General features: G+C 40.0%; 1 protein-coding gene across 5 annotated transcripts in view; it reads left to right on the plus strand.

Moving 5' to 3' along the window:
• Positions 1 to 16,507, plus strand: part of SLC38A9 (solute carrier family 38 member 9) — a 1,477,321-nt gene that overhangs the window by 997,814 nt on the left and 463,000 nt on the right. For all 5 annotated transcript variants that reach the window (XM_044063918.1, XM_044063920.1, XM_044063923.1 and 2 more), the window contains one exon: positions 8,901 to 9,014. In XM_044063918.1, the coding sequence (XP_043919853.1) occupies positions 8,901 to 9,014 (114 nt within the window). The remainder of the gene's footprint in view (positions 1 to 8,900; positions 9,015 to 16,507) is intronic.

Here is a 16,507-nt window from a genome sequence, read left to right on the forward strand (position 1 = left end):
TCCTTTGATAATCAGCATCGCCACAGTAGTCAGGAAATCCTTCTACATGGCACACCTCATCACAAAACGTTTCTCATCCAGAAAAAAAAAGAGGTCATTGTTCCCCTCTACTCATCACTCATTAAACCCATTATAGAGTACAACGCCCCTTTTGGTATGTACCTCACAAGACATCTACAACAACTGGAAAGGCCGCAAAAATACCCCACAAAGAGGATTATCGGCCTCAAACAGATTCCCTAAGCAGGCCGTCTCAGAAAACTCCAGCTTTACTCCATCGCATATCGCCTACTCGAGGTGATCTCTGTCTAACATACAAAGCTATGTCAAACCCAGAGTTGTTGGACATGCTCCACTTAAAGAAATCCCAATCCCTCCGAGCTACACGCTCTAGGGACCTAAACCTTGTCACCACAATAAACAGAACATGCCGGAGGGATAGATTCCTGTCCCAGAGACTTCCCATACTCTGGAATAAACTACCTATCTATATCAAACAAAGCTCCTCATTAGCACTCTTCAAGAAAAATCTTGATGATTGGATGGGAAATAGGAAATTCATCCCGGGGATCACCTCTGTGGCTCTGCTCGACAGTGGCACAGGAAAATAATTTTCTGGGGTGGCAAAAGCCAGGGTACCTTTTTGGCTGGGCTTGTATAGGCTCCAGGGCCAATAGCCTAGTACCTACCTATGAACCTATGTTCAGCAAAAAGCAATACAGCCTCCAGGCGTGGATTCCAGTAACCTACAGGAAGATAAAAGAGAGCTGCATACAGACCTGGCTAAAATAAATGAAACACTGATGGAGTATATCAACACAAACAACAAAAGGATGGAAACAATGAAAGAAGCTTTAAACAAATATTCAGATGAGGTAATAAAACTGAAAAAAATCCAAGGCCGAACTGAAGAAAAGTCTTTCTGAATATAAGACTGCTCAGGAAGAGATGTTTCAAAAAATAATAGAATTAGTGCACATAGGGAAAACCTGAGATTTTCAGTTATACCAGAGAAGCTAGAAGGAACAGACTGCATTAATTTTATGAAAACACAAATAAGCAACTGGACTGGTATTCCACAGTAGGAGTTGTTAGTTGAAAGGGCACATTGTGTGTATGCTCCAAACCTGGCTATGAGAAAGCAGTCTAGACCTTTAAAGATAAAGATACACTCCTACCAGCAGGAGGAGTTGATTTTGACAAAACTGTGGCCGAAGGACAAAGTGCTAAAAGTGGGAGACAGCCGAATGTTTGTGGAGAAAGATTACTCATTGTACATCAGGCTCAGGAGAGACAAATCTACTCCACTATTCAGGGAATTTGGAGACACAGGTGTGAGATTCAAACTGCTGTGCCCAGCTGTCTTCAAAGCATTCTTCCCTGGAGGTACTAAATCATTTTTTGATGAAGTACATGCTATGGACGAAATACAAAAGTTTGTTCAAAAAAAGTGAGATGTGAAACAGAAAGATTCTGCTTGTTCATCTGGTAATAAAGACTACAGAGAGACTGTACACTTTTTTCAGTGTTTCATCAGAAAATGTTGGACTGAAGGAAGGGAACACAGGAGTTGACTAGAAGAATTGAGAGTACATTGGAAATGAAGCAAAGACAGGATTTGGGAGATGGAGATAAACAATAATAAAACCAGTAGCTTAATGTGGGATTACAATGCAATAGTTCTATGTGTGAAGTATGACAGAACAAGAAAATCTGGAAATATTGGACTTTTTCAGAATTTGTTGGACTAGTGGGGGGACTCTAAATCATATGCCCTACTCCATGTCAGTAGTGTTCAAAAATGCCTTGGGGAAGGGAAGAGAAGGGAGAAGGTTAAGTGTAGGTAATGACATTTGTTTCTTACTAGCACTATTTTTGTGTTGTATGGTTTTCTTTGTATGCTATAAAGTAAAGATTTCTGAGTTATTTTTAAGTGTAATGGGGGTTCTAAACAGGTGCTGCTGTTTTTTTTTTCTTTCTCCCTTTTCTCTTCTTTTTCAGTTTTAAGAAATGTAGGCAATGCATTGAAACAAATCCTGGTTAAAAGTGCATGAAAAAAGAAAAAAAAATTTTCTTATCCTTGCATGGGGAAATGATTTGATTAAGGACCTTAGATTCATTTAGTAACAAGTTTTTAAAGTACGCAAGTAAATGAAAAAGAATATTGAATATTATGAGGCTTTTTTAGCAAATGCATGTATACTTAGTAGCAATTCTGCAGTGGTCTTCATGTTTCCATGGAAACAGTCTGATAAAGAGAAACTGGCTGCCTGGTTCTCATGTCTCCATGGAGACAATCTGATAAAGAGAAATTGGCTACAGGCTGGTGGATAGTGAGTGGCTGAAGAAAAAACTGAGAAGAGAAATTGGCTAGGACATAATGTTTTCTGAACGCATTTAGGGTTTTTCCCAGCTGGGAGAGCTATAAAGAAAAGAAAAAAAATCAATTAGCGCTTAGTAGAAGCACAGACTGCACCATGCATCTTAGCATGTTTAACCTTTCTTTTAAGTTAACTCAAGTTTGTGAGTGTGGTTGCCAGTTTGGGACTTTTTTCCCTATTAGGAGGATAAAACTTCAGTATTTGAAGAGGAACATAGTTTTGTGTATTAAGTTAATAGATTTTAGAGAGGTATTTGATTTTTTTGAGGGCTTTCAATAAAACAAAACATTTTGTAAGATGTGACATAGGCTAAAATGGATTTGTCAAGAAACAGTTGTATAAAAATTCAACCTGTCAAACAGTGTATGCATGTAACACAAAAGCAGGAGCCAGACATTTAACAAAAAAGGTGTTATACATAAAAGGTAGGAATACTAACTTTTTAATTCAGTAATGCTTTCTGTAATGTCTTTAAATGTCAGTGGTCTCACAGATAAATACAAAAAAGAAAGAGTAGTGAACTATATTAAAAATGTAGAGTGCAAATAGCTATATTACAGGAGATGCACTTAAAACTGAACATGTGAATTTGATAAAGAAAGGTTTCCAGGATGGTTATTCAGCGGAATGTCTGGGACAAAGCAAAAGAGGAGCTCCAGTAGTGATAAAAGAGGATAAAAAAGATATATATACACAATATATATTCCACCTAAAACTTAAATAATAGAGCTTAAGAAAATTCTGGGAGAAATAATCAGTTTTCAGCAAAAAATGATACTTATAGGTGGGGATAGGAATGTGATTTGCAATAGTGAAGATGTGTCGGGGGGCAGAAGGGAAAATATAACAAAGGAGTACATTTTTGAAGAAATTTATGAAAATATTTGGCATGGAAGATGTGATACATATCATTCCCCAAGATATAAAAAGTGGGATAAATTAGACAGAATTTACATTTCACAGGAGCATGTGCATTTAATTGAATGTCTTGATACACACCCAATAACTATTTTAGATCATGTGCCAATAATAAATAAATAAAAATGAGACACTGGCACTTTCACACTGATCTGTTGAAATGAGAAGAATTTAATCAATGGGTAGTGGAAATTGTTTGGGAGCTATTAGAGACGATAGACATTTCTTCCGAAAATATAGCTAGGGAGTGGGATAAAATTAAGATGGAGTTTAAAAATAGGGTGGAAATAAAAGAAAGTGACTGACAAATTTTAAAGTATTGCAGAATGAGGAAATTTCACAGAACAAGAATAGGATCAACTACAGAATGCTAAGCAGAAAGTAAGGGGTCACCTCGATAATATGCACAAGTTTAGATTGCTGTTAAGCCACTGTTGTTTGATAACAGGAGAGCACAAAAACTTTTAGCACAACACCTCAGGCAACAGAATATAGAAAAAGACTATTGCCAAGCTTAGGGAGCCTCTAACAAGGAAGGTAACAAGAGATCCTCTGGAAGTGTTAGAAATATTTCAGAAATTCTGTGGAAGTCTCTATAAGGCAGAGAAATTTGGAAATCAGGAAAAGACAAATGGAAATGTTTATGGAAGAATTAAATATGCCAAGGATAGAGGTAGATGAGGCTCAATTACTAAGTTAGGATAGGAGATGAGATAAAAATTGTGTTGTATAACTAATCTACGGGAAAGTCTCCAGGAATAGATGGTATTCCTGTGGAAGTTTGGAAGTTAGTAGGAAATAACTGATAAATATCTGGAAGGTTTTGTTTAACAGTATTTTAAGAGATGGAGAAATACCAACATCCTGGAAGAAAGCATGGTAGCTGTAGTGTTAAAGAGGGTAAAAATTCATCAGACCCAACTTCATACAGGCCCATTTCAGTACTAAACCATAGTTATAAAGTGTCCATGGCTATAATGGCTAAAAGAATGACAAAAGTAATGCCAACATTGATAGATATGTATCATTGTGGCGTTTTGGAAAGGAGCAAACGTTTGACAACATTAACAGAACACTGATGATCCAGAGTGAAGTAGAATGTAAGAAGATATTATTGCAGTTGGTGGGTCTTGATGCAGAGAAAGCATTTGACAGAGTAAGCTGGGACTTAATGAGCAGGGCAATGGAAGCATTTGCATTTCCTGAAAAAGTTTTAAGGTTGATTAGGAGGATATATGAGGGATCAGAGGTGAAAATTAAAGTGGGCGGGGTCCTCTCTGATAATTTCTGCTTGAGCAGAGGAACCAGGCAGAGGTGTCCTCATTCCCTTTTGTTATTTGCATTATATTTAGAACCACTGGCAAAGAAAATACAGGACTCAGAAATTCAAGGATATAATTGGTATGGTAGTTAAGAAAAGCTGGCTGTATTTGCAGATGGTATTATTTTATACCTGACAAAACCAGAAAGAGAAAGTACAGTGTTGCAGAACATTTTGAAACAGTTTCAAATCTTTTTGGGATACAAAATTAATGAAGCTAAAACAAAGGCTATAGCTGTAAATGATGTACCCACACACGAATTGGTTCAGCAATATCCATATTTATGGAGGCATGATAAAATGAAGTATTTAGGAGTATGGATTAAAAATGTTTCTGGTGTGACACCTAAGGATATGTGGCAAGAGACTAAACAAAAGATAATGCAAAAATTGAGAAAATGGAAGCTTTGTTATATGGCTATGGATAGTAAGATACAAGCAGTCAAAATGTTTGTAGTCCCTTTAGTCTTGTACACAGCTCAGCCAAATTTTTATCAGACAGAGGAGTTGTGGATAGCCATTAATAAAGAGCTGAAGGACTTTATTTGGGACGGGAAGATGGCAAGAGCCAAGTGGGATAAGCTGATTCTTCCAGTAGAAAAGCGCAGATTGGGATTACCCAGATTGAAGGGGTATTTCAGAGCTACAGGCTCTATGTTCAGCTACCAAATTATAAAATAAGTGAACTGCAAAACAGAGAAATGGGAAAATCAGTGAACTAGAAAATCAATGAAAAAAAACATCAAATGAGCATAGTCAGCCAACATCGCATACATAACCAACCAGTGTGAGGGGCTGCATCCCCCTAACTATATATACCAACTCTGATCACACTACTGTGGGGAAAATGGAAAATTTGAAAGGTATCTCTTCACTTATGTATCACATTACTTCCTGATTGCTGGCCGACTTAGATGTGTTTTTTCGTTGATTTTCTAATTCGCTAATTTTCCCGTTTGGTGTTTACATTTTGCTGTTTTGGTGTTCACTTATTTTGCAGTTCACTAGCTGAACATAGAGCTGAGCTATACAGTTAAGGCTCCTATACATAGCACAAGCAGAAAACTATAATTCAAAGTGGAAAAGGATAATGTGGAACTGGGGTGGGCTCAACAAACAAGGAGAGACTGGGATTTTGGATGCAAACCTTTAAGGAGAATAACAATAATCATGCAGAATATTATATGCAGAAAGTATTCTAAGAACCAAGCCAACACAGGAATGGAGAAAGGACATTTTGCTGATAGGGATGACTGCAATTAGAGATAAAGACAATAGGCAAGAGGGGTCTTGCATGTATTGGAGAAAACTGACAAAAGAACCAAGGTATTGGGAGCAAATAACTAGAGAGTGAAAGGTAATAGAATTGGAAGAGGCCAAGAATTTATTTCGACTGCAAGTTAGAGATTGCCTTCCCTATCAAGGATTGATATCAGAATATAGGCAGAGATAAAGAAATAGGGGCATCCTAAATGAAAGACCAGCACTGGTAGAGTTTTTAGTAGAATCTAGAACAGAAGTTGCCATTAAAAAAGGAATAAATAGTTTAGCATATAAAATGTTGCATGATAACTATAAGAATCAATCAGAGGAGGTTAGAATGGATTGAGAAGAGAGATTGGATGAGCAATTCACAAAGAAGCAATGGGAGGATATATATATGTCTCCCAAATATGCAACAAAATCTAGAAGATTTAAGACTTTTTTCTTGGAAATGTTTACATGGATATTTTTATACCTCAAGTAGACTCCAGAGAATTTTTCTTCGGGCAGACAACAAATGTTGGAGGTGTGACAGAGAAGAAATAGCTAATTGGGAACATATTTTCTGAGAGTGTGGTGAATTGGTGAATTGTAAGTATTCCCTGCAGAGTTCAGTGTCAGAGATTCTGGGTAGGCGGATTGGTGTGATGAGGGGGATGATGTTTCTGAGCTGTGATACAGAATCGGAATTGACATGGTAAGTCCTTGCTGTGTCTAATAATGGTGGCTGCCAAAAAATCATTTACTAGAAAATGGAAATCAAAATGTAAACCAACTCTATTAGAAGTAGTGAGTATAGTAACAAGAGATAAAATAACTGGAATGGAGATATTTAGAAAATGAATGATTGCCTGTGTTGTAAGTGATGGTTTAATAAAGATATTTCTTGTTTAAAAAAAGGGGCAGGAACTGAATAATTTATATAATGTTGCATATGTTATATGATATATAGCAATATATGTGAAGTATGTTTGTTATTGTTAATTTGTTAATATACTTCAGTTACTTTTGTATAAATGTAAAACTTCCCATGTCACAAGTGATAATTCAGTTAAGGTGTTTGAAAAATAAGATAAACAAGCATGGTGTGGTAGACATGCTCCTAACTCCTTTGTTAGGAAACCTTGTGGGCTTTGAATTTAGCCATTGATTAAGACATTTTCTGTTAGCAGTTCACAGTGCAGTTGAATCATGAGGAAGAATGCTTTTCTTCTCAAGTTTAGCTTCTTTGAACAGGGTGGAAAAAGTGAGCAGTAGATGCTTTCTTCTGAGAATGGAACAGAGTGATAGTATTATGCTCTTCCACCATATTCCTCCATCGCTTTGATAATCACAAATTCTAAGGCAGACGAGTTCATCATTAATGTGCCATGGTGGCCCAAGAGATTGAGTTATCAGATGCTTCCTAACCCAGCATCCCCAGAGTTGCTTCTCTTTCTGATTGTGGACATGCCTAATGTCTGACATAGTGATCATCACCTTTCTTTAGGCTTGGACCCCCCCCTATTCTGTTGAGACCATTTCAGAGTACTGGAGGCTTCCATGGAACCTTTTGCAAGGAATTCAGCTGTTATTTTTTAAAATGTATTTATTTGTTAAGGTGTGTGAACAAGCCACCATGAAGCCTTTCTTACCATGACCCGGGCCAGAAGGGCAAGGGCGAATGCAATATGGGTACATTAGAGAAAACAATCACCTGATATGTTTTTGAGAGGGCTGAAGAAAGCAGAGTATTTAGAGAAAATCCACAAAGATACAAGGAAAACATGCAAACTTCACAGATACAGTGACCAGAAATAAGGACTGAACCGTGCAGCCGTTAGCTATGAGACACAGAACGTAACCAGCGAACTCCTCTGTGCTTTATTCAGTGTCATATCCCCTTCTCTTACAGTCTGTGAGCATGCAGGTCTGTTTTATCTTAGGCAGTTTTTCAGTTTGGTCCTCAACTATTCCACATTCTGCCATCTGGACTTATCACAACACTGTGAAGTTCAGAGCTGTGACCCTATGCACGTCACTTTAACTGCTTCAGATGGATGACTTTCATTTCTTTCTACAGGTAAAGAGGCCTTCTCCTTCTTAGGACTTGATGTTTTTCTTTGTTGTGCTTACCTGTTCACATTCTGAGCTACTGGCTTTGTGGACTTGAAGTTTGTCTCTTGGTGGCCTCGCATCTGTCAGGCAAATGTCAGAGCTGTAGGCTTTCACCCACAGAGAAAATTGTCAAATTTTCATAAGGATTACATACTGTTTAGGACTAAGCCATGTTTTCTCCAGAAGATGGTTTTGAATCTTTTGCTCAACCAGTCGATTTACCTTTCTGTCTTCTATCATTGAGAATAATCCAAAGGGTAGAGAGCTCTCCATACCTTGGATGTTCCTTAAAAGATTACCCTTGATAGGTGCATGAGTCTGGGAAATTAAGGCATGTGGCTCTTTGATCCTGCCAAGAGAGTCTAATGGTTGCCAAACATAGTTTTTCCAAGTAGATTACTTACTGTATTAACACTTGCATTGTCTGGTTAGCATCCCTTTGACTTTTGCTGTCATGGGTCATTCTGTCTTGAACAGATGCTAGTTTCAGAGTTGTTGTTCTAGTACTTGTTTCAAAAATGTGTTTGCTGCACATATGTGGCATTGCCAACTGAGCCTCAATGTATACCTTTAATAACAACAATAGCTTTGCTTTTCCACTTCATGACTGTGTTGCATGATTCTGCCTAATGATCCCTTTGCTTTGTTACTAAGCCTGTCTAGCTTTGACATTCTTCTATGATCCAAATACTGTGTTGGATTTTTCCCACTGTGGAGGGCCAGCTCCTTGCAAATATCAAGTAATATGGTGAATACTGGAATTTTCATTATGTTACTTTTGTACTTGAATCTGTGTATTATGTGCATTAACCATCATTCTAAGTTGCACATGTGTATATAATCCAGAGTAACTCACTTATAAGAATGTGTATCAGACTTATTCTGAGGACTTCATAGTTAACTGTTAAATTTATTTGCAGGAACTATCTCTGTTGTGTACTTGGTGATTTTGGTTACCTTGAAAGCTGCCCGCCTTGGGTTTCACCTTGAGTTTCACTGGTTTGACACAAAGGCAGATAACTTTTTTGTACCAGGTAAGTGTCCATCTTCAGATGAAAAGAAATGTAATTACTTGTAACGTTAATTACTTGTAACATTTAAGGTATCATACAGTTCTTCATACTGCATGCATTCTGAAAGGCTGTATTCAGTACTTTAGACAATATGGATATGAAAAATGTTTTTGTCAAAATAGTGCAGACCTAGGCAGTGACTATTTAGAAAATAAGAAGGATGTCAGCTGGTTAAGATAGATGAACAAGCAAATATTTTTCTGGTCTGTTAGTGCCCCTGTTTGAATCTATCATCTACACGTGGCCATGCAGAAGATGATTGCCACTAGTGGGTTAACCGCTTTCCTTTTTCCTTTCCAGGGTCTTTATGGCCTTTAGTTCATTAGTCCTCTGTAGCTACTACAGTAGTTTAGTCTATATTAATCAACTTGCATCATACTATATGTACAGCTTTATAAAGTATTTTATCTGTATGCATTTTATTCTACTTCCGTTTTTGTAATCTGTCAGCAATTTATTGTAATCTGTATGCATTTTGTTTGTACTTTGTTACTACCATGTGGGCTCGGGTCATGGCTGAAAAGGGTCCTTGGACCAGTTGACGTACCCAGTTAACAAACATCAAATAAATAAGTAAAGGTGATAAAAATGACACAAAACTGCAAAACAAATACAATAAGCAGTGCACCATTGGCATCCAAGCAGTTCTCTTAATTCAGTACTTGTAAATTATGCAAGCAGAGTTGATATTTCATGACTGACATATGGAGGTAGACTGCTTGGTTCCCATTATTCTATACCTCTGGTACATTTGGTTTTGCAGCACAGCTGATTCATCTAGTTTTCAGCTGGATAAGTACACACATTCATTGTGCATTTTAATATATTGACTGTAGTACATTCTTTTCTTTTTTGGAATAAAGATGATATATTGAGTACATTGTCAGCTTTGAGCAGTTATAAAGTATTTTCAGTTCAGTAGATATCCATCAATTCTCTTAAGAAGCTTGTTTTGTATAGATATGTTAATACTGCATTTTGTTATTTCAGTTTATCTGAATCCTTTGCTTGAAATAAGTGGATGGTGTCTTACAATTGTAAAAAAAAAAAAAAAAAAAAAAAAAAACAGCCTTGGACACGCACCTTAATGGGCTCTACAGTTTCATTTTTAAAATGAGATATTAGTTCTTTTACTTTATATTATTTTCTTATCTTTTCTGCTTGATTTTTTAGGAACCATGGTTTTGATGGAGCTAGAAATGCACTTTGAAACTGGGATTCATGTGAGGAGTCATAAACATTTCATAGTTTCAGAGATGGTTACTAGGCTTCTGACCCAAGAACCATTTTAACCCTAGCCAAGCTTACCCCAGATTTACTAAAATATTGCTGTTGTGTCAGTACCCCAAAGTATTTTATGGTAATAACATAGGCTTGTACATATCTAGTCTTCACAAACCAAGGTTGTTGTCTTCTACTTTTGGCTTTTCCAGTTAGGGGTAGTCACAGTGGAACAACAGTCCACAGAATGATTGACAGTGAAATTGTACGGTGTTGAGTTGTCATCCCGGTGCCCAGCCTTCCACAGAAGACACACACACACACACACACACACACACACACACACACACACACACACACAAAACCAATTTAGAGTGTCCAATCCAGCCGCAGGATATACCCAGGAAGTGGGAGGAAACCAGGGTAAATTTGTGATTTCCCATCCTTTGGTCCAAGTTACATTTGAGTATGGTTAATGACGACCTTTGCTTCACATGGATGGGAAGCGTGTTCCAGAGATGGGATAATCTTTGAGACACAGACATACGGAATAATGAGAACCATGTATTGTCACAGACAATATTTAGGTCCTCAGACTGGGCATTTCTGATGCCATTTGATGTCCATCCATTTCACTGTTGCAGTATTCCTTACAAAAGGGATCCCCTGCCAAGGGCGGCCCAATGTCTGGACAGTGTACCAAAGCCTTTAGGTTGCTAAGGATACGGCATATGTCACGCGTATGCTCCCCATGTGCAGCGTAGGGTATAAAGGTAATGTCCTGATGTACCATCCTCAGAACTTCTTTACTGGCAGTGCAAATGCCGTCTTCGATCATCGGTCTGAACGCTTGCTTTGTCTGCTGGTTCACCAAGCCATTTTTCAGGTAAGTGCCCCAGTGAGGGTTTTGTTCTTATCTTTTTTTTCCCTTTGTTTGTGTCACTTTTGGGGTTCATATCATCCAGAAAAAGGTAAATGTCAGAACGGGAGACAGATTCCCCATAAAAATCATTATGAGCAGTGTTTATTTTGTCTAGTTGCTTCCCACGACCATGTATCCCTGTTCTGCTTGTCAAGCTTTCATCCCAAAGACTCTGCATAGTCTGCTTTCCTCTTTGGCCACATATTTATAAAACCAGCATCTTAAGCTTTTGGCAAAAGATACCATGGAAGGAACATCCCACTCCAAGGGTCAGCCGTCTACAAAGAAGAAGGCCAATAATGCTAGGTCTGATTCTTCGGCTGTGCCGCTTCCGTCAGATGTCTCTCAAGGCTCCTTTGTTGAATTTCTGTGCTGTGACCACTTCAGAGGCCAGCAGAGATCTGGCTTCACATATGTCCCTGGAGGCCTTGCAGACTTCCACTTCGGATGTTCAGAGGGAACCGCAGCTGATTATTACTGAAGGGTCTAGGGGTGTTCCTCAAACTTTGGATAGGGAGGGGGTATACAGTGTCATACAGGGTGTGATTCTTTTAAGTTTTACAAGGCTGATATCCCTTTAAAGAAGAAACAAAAAATAAACAAGTTTCTCATTTTCTTAAGGACCGTCAGAGTGAATGGCAGAGTTTCACTCAAGGTTTGTTTTTAATGCCTTTATTACTTTGAAGCCTCCACAAGGAGGTTCTGTTCCACCTCCCCCCTTGTTGTTCTACTCCTCTTAAGAGGCCTAGGGAACAAGATTCCTCTGAGGAGGAGGATGATTTGGATGAGGAATCCCTTGACTATTCTTTCCAGATTCCTTCTGATTTAGACTATGGTTCTGAGGAACAGGAGTCCACTAGTTCTGACTCTCCTTTTGAGGGGATTTCTTTTAGAGAGACAATTCCTAGAATGATGGAATTTTTCAAATGAGATTGTGCCCAGGTGTCTGAGATTCAGAAGAGGTATTATGACTGTCATAGGCCTTCTGCTGTTCCTCTTGTTGGATGCCTTTTCTTCTGCATCTCAGACTCCTGACTCCCAGCCCCCTGTTTCCAAAAAGCCTGATAAGTTTTAAAATGCCTGATGATTTGAAGTCCCTTTATAAGTGCCCCTCTGCTGACTCTTCTGCGGTGTCTGTGGCATCTGACAAGCCATCAGAGTTACTGCCTTCTACAAAGTTGCTTACTTCTGATAAAGACAGTAAAACCATGGAAAGACTGGGTAAGAAGGTGTATATCTGGGCTACCCTTGCTTTTAGGGCTGTTAACTATCAGACCCATATGATAAGATATATTTGTGTCTTGTGTCTCAGGCTTGTCAGGTTGTTGCTCTCTCCTTGTTAAGGACTTCTTCCCAGGTGGCTCGCCGTTCAAGTAAATGCAGTTATGATGCAGCAGATGCTTCTTCTTGGACTGCTGCTTTTGGTTCTGAGTTGCAGCGGTATTCCTGGCTTCAGCTTTAACCTTTGCTTGATGATGTTAAGGCTAAGTTGATGGATGCTCCTCTGGATAACAAGCATCTGTTTGGTGCTGCTGCTGCAAAATTGTTTAGGTCCCTACAGGAAAAGGGTAAGTCCTTACAGCATTTAAAATATATTTTTGTTTCTTCTGTACCTAAGTGCTAAAGGAATTACCCTAATAAGCCACCCTTTGATGTTCTTCATGTTTCACTGTTGCAGTCATCACACTTGGGTTATCTGCATGCAGGTAGCCCTCAGTCGGCCCGAATACCAGAGTTGTGGGATTTCTGTGTCAGATGCCATCACCTCTTCCATGACGTCAGAAGTATAAAACATGCAGCCGATGCCATTACATCAGTTTTTCTTGCCGTGCAATGTCCGAAGCTGAAGCAGTTTGCAAGTGCCGGTCGTCCGCCTCCTGAAATTTTTATTTTTTTCGAGTTTCAGACCTGAAGTCTTCGGAAAGATAAGTACCCCGTTGGGGATCCTTTTTTCTTGCTCTAACCAATGTCAGAAAAAGTTAATAATTGTCTTGCCTGTGGAAAGCAAATATCTCATAGAGATTTTCATTCTTACTGTGTCACCAGGGATTCTAGAGCTTTAGACAGATGGGGTAAGAAGGTATACACTTCTGCAACTCTTGCCATAAGGGCTTTAAATTGTTGATGTATCAGCAGCATATCATGGAACTAATTAAACAAAAAAATGTTGTTTCTTCCAGATTGTGCAGAGAATAAAGAGTTACAAGAGTTAATGCATTCTGCAAACCAAGTTAGTAAACATATTATGCAGGGTGGTTTTGATGCCTTAGAAGCATCTTGCAGGGCTGCTGTCACTGGGTCTGTACTGAGAAAACATGCATGGCTGAAGAAACAAATCCTGCCAGACCATGTCAAAGCAAAATTGCTAGATGCTCCATTGAACCAGGGACGCTTGTTTGACACAAAAGCAGAAGAAGTTCTTAAAAAGATGGAGGAAAAGCTAAATCTATGCAAGCTGTTACAGATTTCTTACAGGTACAGCCACCTAGATTCAGTAGACATTGGCCTTCTAAAAACTGTTTTTCCAGTCCCTCCCAGCCCTCCTCAGTCCAAACCCAGGGGCAACAGACCACCAAGACTACAGTCTCAGGGTATGCATAGATGTAACCAATGGAGTGCTCCCACCTCTAAAACCGGGAGTGGTAAGCCACCCCCTTATGGAAAAGTTCACAGTGACTTGTCTATCGTTCTTCCCAGCCGTGCCCAAGTACTTCCACCCCTAGGAGGAAAACTCACCGTGCATGCTAAAATATGGGATGTCCATTACCCAAGACCAATGGGTCCTAAGCATTGTATCCCAGGGATACAGATTCTACTTCCAGTCACTGCCAACCCCAAACAGGGCGCCAGACCTTCCTCCAAACCATTGGGCAGAGGCGGAAAAGCAAGTACTTTCTCTTCTCAGTATCAGGGTTATTCAATCTGTTACAATTGAGCAAAGGGAACAGGGTTTCTATTCCAGACTGTTCCTGGTGCCCAGAAAAGAGAGCTCATGGCGCTCTGTCTTGGATCTGTCCATTCTCAACACCTCCCTGGTGGTCCCAAAATTCAAAAGGCTTACATTACAACAGCTGCTTCCTATGCTAGCCAAGGACTCCTGGTTAGCCACCATAGACTTAAAAGAAGCTTAACTGCACATCCCCACAAGGGAATCTTGCAGGAAATATCTACGTTTCAGGGCAGGCTCTATTCACTTTCAATTCTTTGCACTTGCCCTTTGGCTTATCTACTGCACCCAGGTTATTCACAAAGTGCCTGGCTCCTGCCATTGCATGCTGCAGGCAGAGAAATATTCAAATTTACCCATACTTGGACGATGGCCTGATTCAGGCGAATAGTCAGGAATTGCTACTTCAGCACCTGGCATTCATAAAGAGACTTTTAACTTCTCTGGGGTACACCATCAACGAAAAGAAATCACATCTGGTGCCCAGCCAAAAGATTGTATTCCTGGGAGCAAACTTGCACACAACTTCCCAGATGGGATTCCTATCAATTTATGACTTTCCCCCTCTTCCCCTCCTCTCAAAAGTACTACTCAAGATCAAGCAGGACAGACCAAGGACAGTCCTTATTGCCCCAGACTGGCCTTGCCAGCACTGGTACCCACTCCTACGCAGTCTGACAGCAGTGTCACCCTGGCGCCTGCATCAGACCCCCTTCTTGCTGTTTAAGCAGGAGGGACAGATTTTGCATCCTCAGCTGCAAACACTGAACCTTGCAGCCTGTTTTTTTCCCTGAACACAACACCAGCAACCCTAAGCTAACAGGTGCTGGACATCATCCTTGAGGCCAGAAGGCCTAGTACTAGGAAATCGTATTCAGAAAAGTGGAAAAGATATGTTCTTGGAGCCAGTATCTAGGAAGGGGCACAGCCGTGCCCTCCTTATCTCAAATTCTGGATTACCTAACAGAGCTGCTCCACAAAGGCCTTTCCTTCACATCAGTTAAGATTCATGCCTTGGCCATCTCTGCTCATTACAATACGGAGCCACCGCTCTTTTCTCACCCTCTGATCAAACAGTTCCTGAGAGGAGCTAACAATTTAAGACCCCCGAGGAGAGGTCCCACCCCTGCCTGGGACCTTTTCTTTGTACTAGAGAAGCTCACACTTCCCCCTTTTGAACCTGCTGCTAAAGCAGAGTTAAAATTCCTCTCTTGGAAAACAGCCTTACTTCTAGCCATCACTTCAGCAAGAAGAGTGTCGGGGTTACAGGCACTAATGGCTGTGGCACCCTTCATTATTTTCCAGGCTGACAGGGTCTTCATTAGGACTAGCCCATCATTTATGCCCAAGGTGGCATCAAGTGTGGCCTTAAACTAATCCATCCATTTACCAACCTTTTTCTCTGACCCTCAGAATAAAGGGAGGAGGATCCTGCACTCCTTGGACGTGCACAGACAGCTCAGGTTCTGCCTTGACAGGACTAAGCCTTTCAGAAAATCTGACCAGCTGCTAGTCAGCTTTCCTACAAGGGCAGAGGGCAAGGCCATTTCAAAGCAAACCATTTCAAAGTGGATAGCACACTGCATTCTTTTCTGCTACTAACACCATGGAAAAACCTACCCCACAGGGGATCAGAACTCATTCCACTAGGGCTACCTCAACTTCTACAACATTTCTCAGGGGAGTCCTTACCAGGGACATCCTGGAAGCTGCAACCTAGAGTTATGTACACACCTTCACCAAGCATTGCCACTTATCTGTCCTTTCTAAATCCAGAACTGGATTTGCCACAGCAGTCTTACAAGGCCTGCTAGTCAGCCATAATACTTCTTGACTGCCTCCACCCTTACTCAGCTTTGGGAATCGACCCTAGTGTGATGACTGCAACAGTGAAGCACGAAGAACATAGTACAGTTGTGTACACTTACCATAAATGTAGATGTTCAAGTGTATTCACTGTTGCAGTCCAGGTTACCCTCCCTCCAGCCCCCTGACTTTTCTAGACTTTCTGCGTATTCTCTTTTTGGCCATATCTTATGGTTATGATGTTTACTTTTTACTGGAGGTGTTCCATACCATGTAATTGCTCCCTATTTTGGGGGCTCCTGACATCTGGGGCAAGAAAAACTGATGTAATGGCATTGCCTGCATGTTTTATACCCCTGATGTCCTGACGTCATGGAAGAGGCAACGGCATCCGATGCAGAAATCCCAAGACTCTGGTATTCAGGCCGACTGAGGGCTACCTGCAGGCAGATAACCCAAGTGTGATGACTGCAATAGGGAATACACTCGAACATTTACATTTATGGTAAGTGTACACAACTGTACTTTCTTAGGCAGTCTCACCCTCCCCCAAACATA

Source organism: Protopterus annectens, chromosome 2.part2 (assembly GCF_019279795.1).
Source record: "Protopterus annectens isolate FY-2018-M chromosome 2.part2, PAN1.0, whole genome shotgun sequence".
NCBI classification, from domain to species: domain Eukaryota; kingdom Metazoa; phylum Chordata; order Ceratodontiformes; family Protopteridae; genus Protopterus; species Protopterus annectens.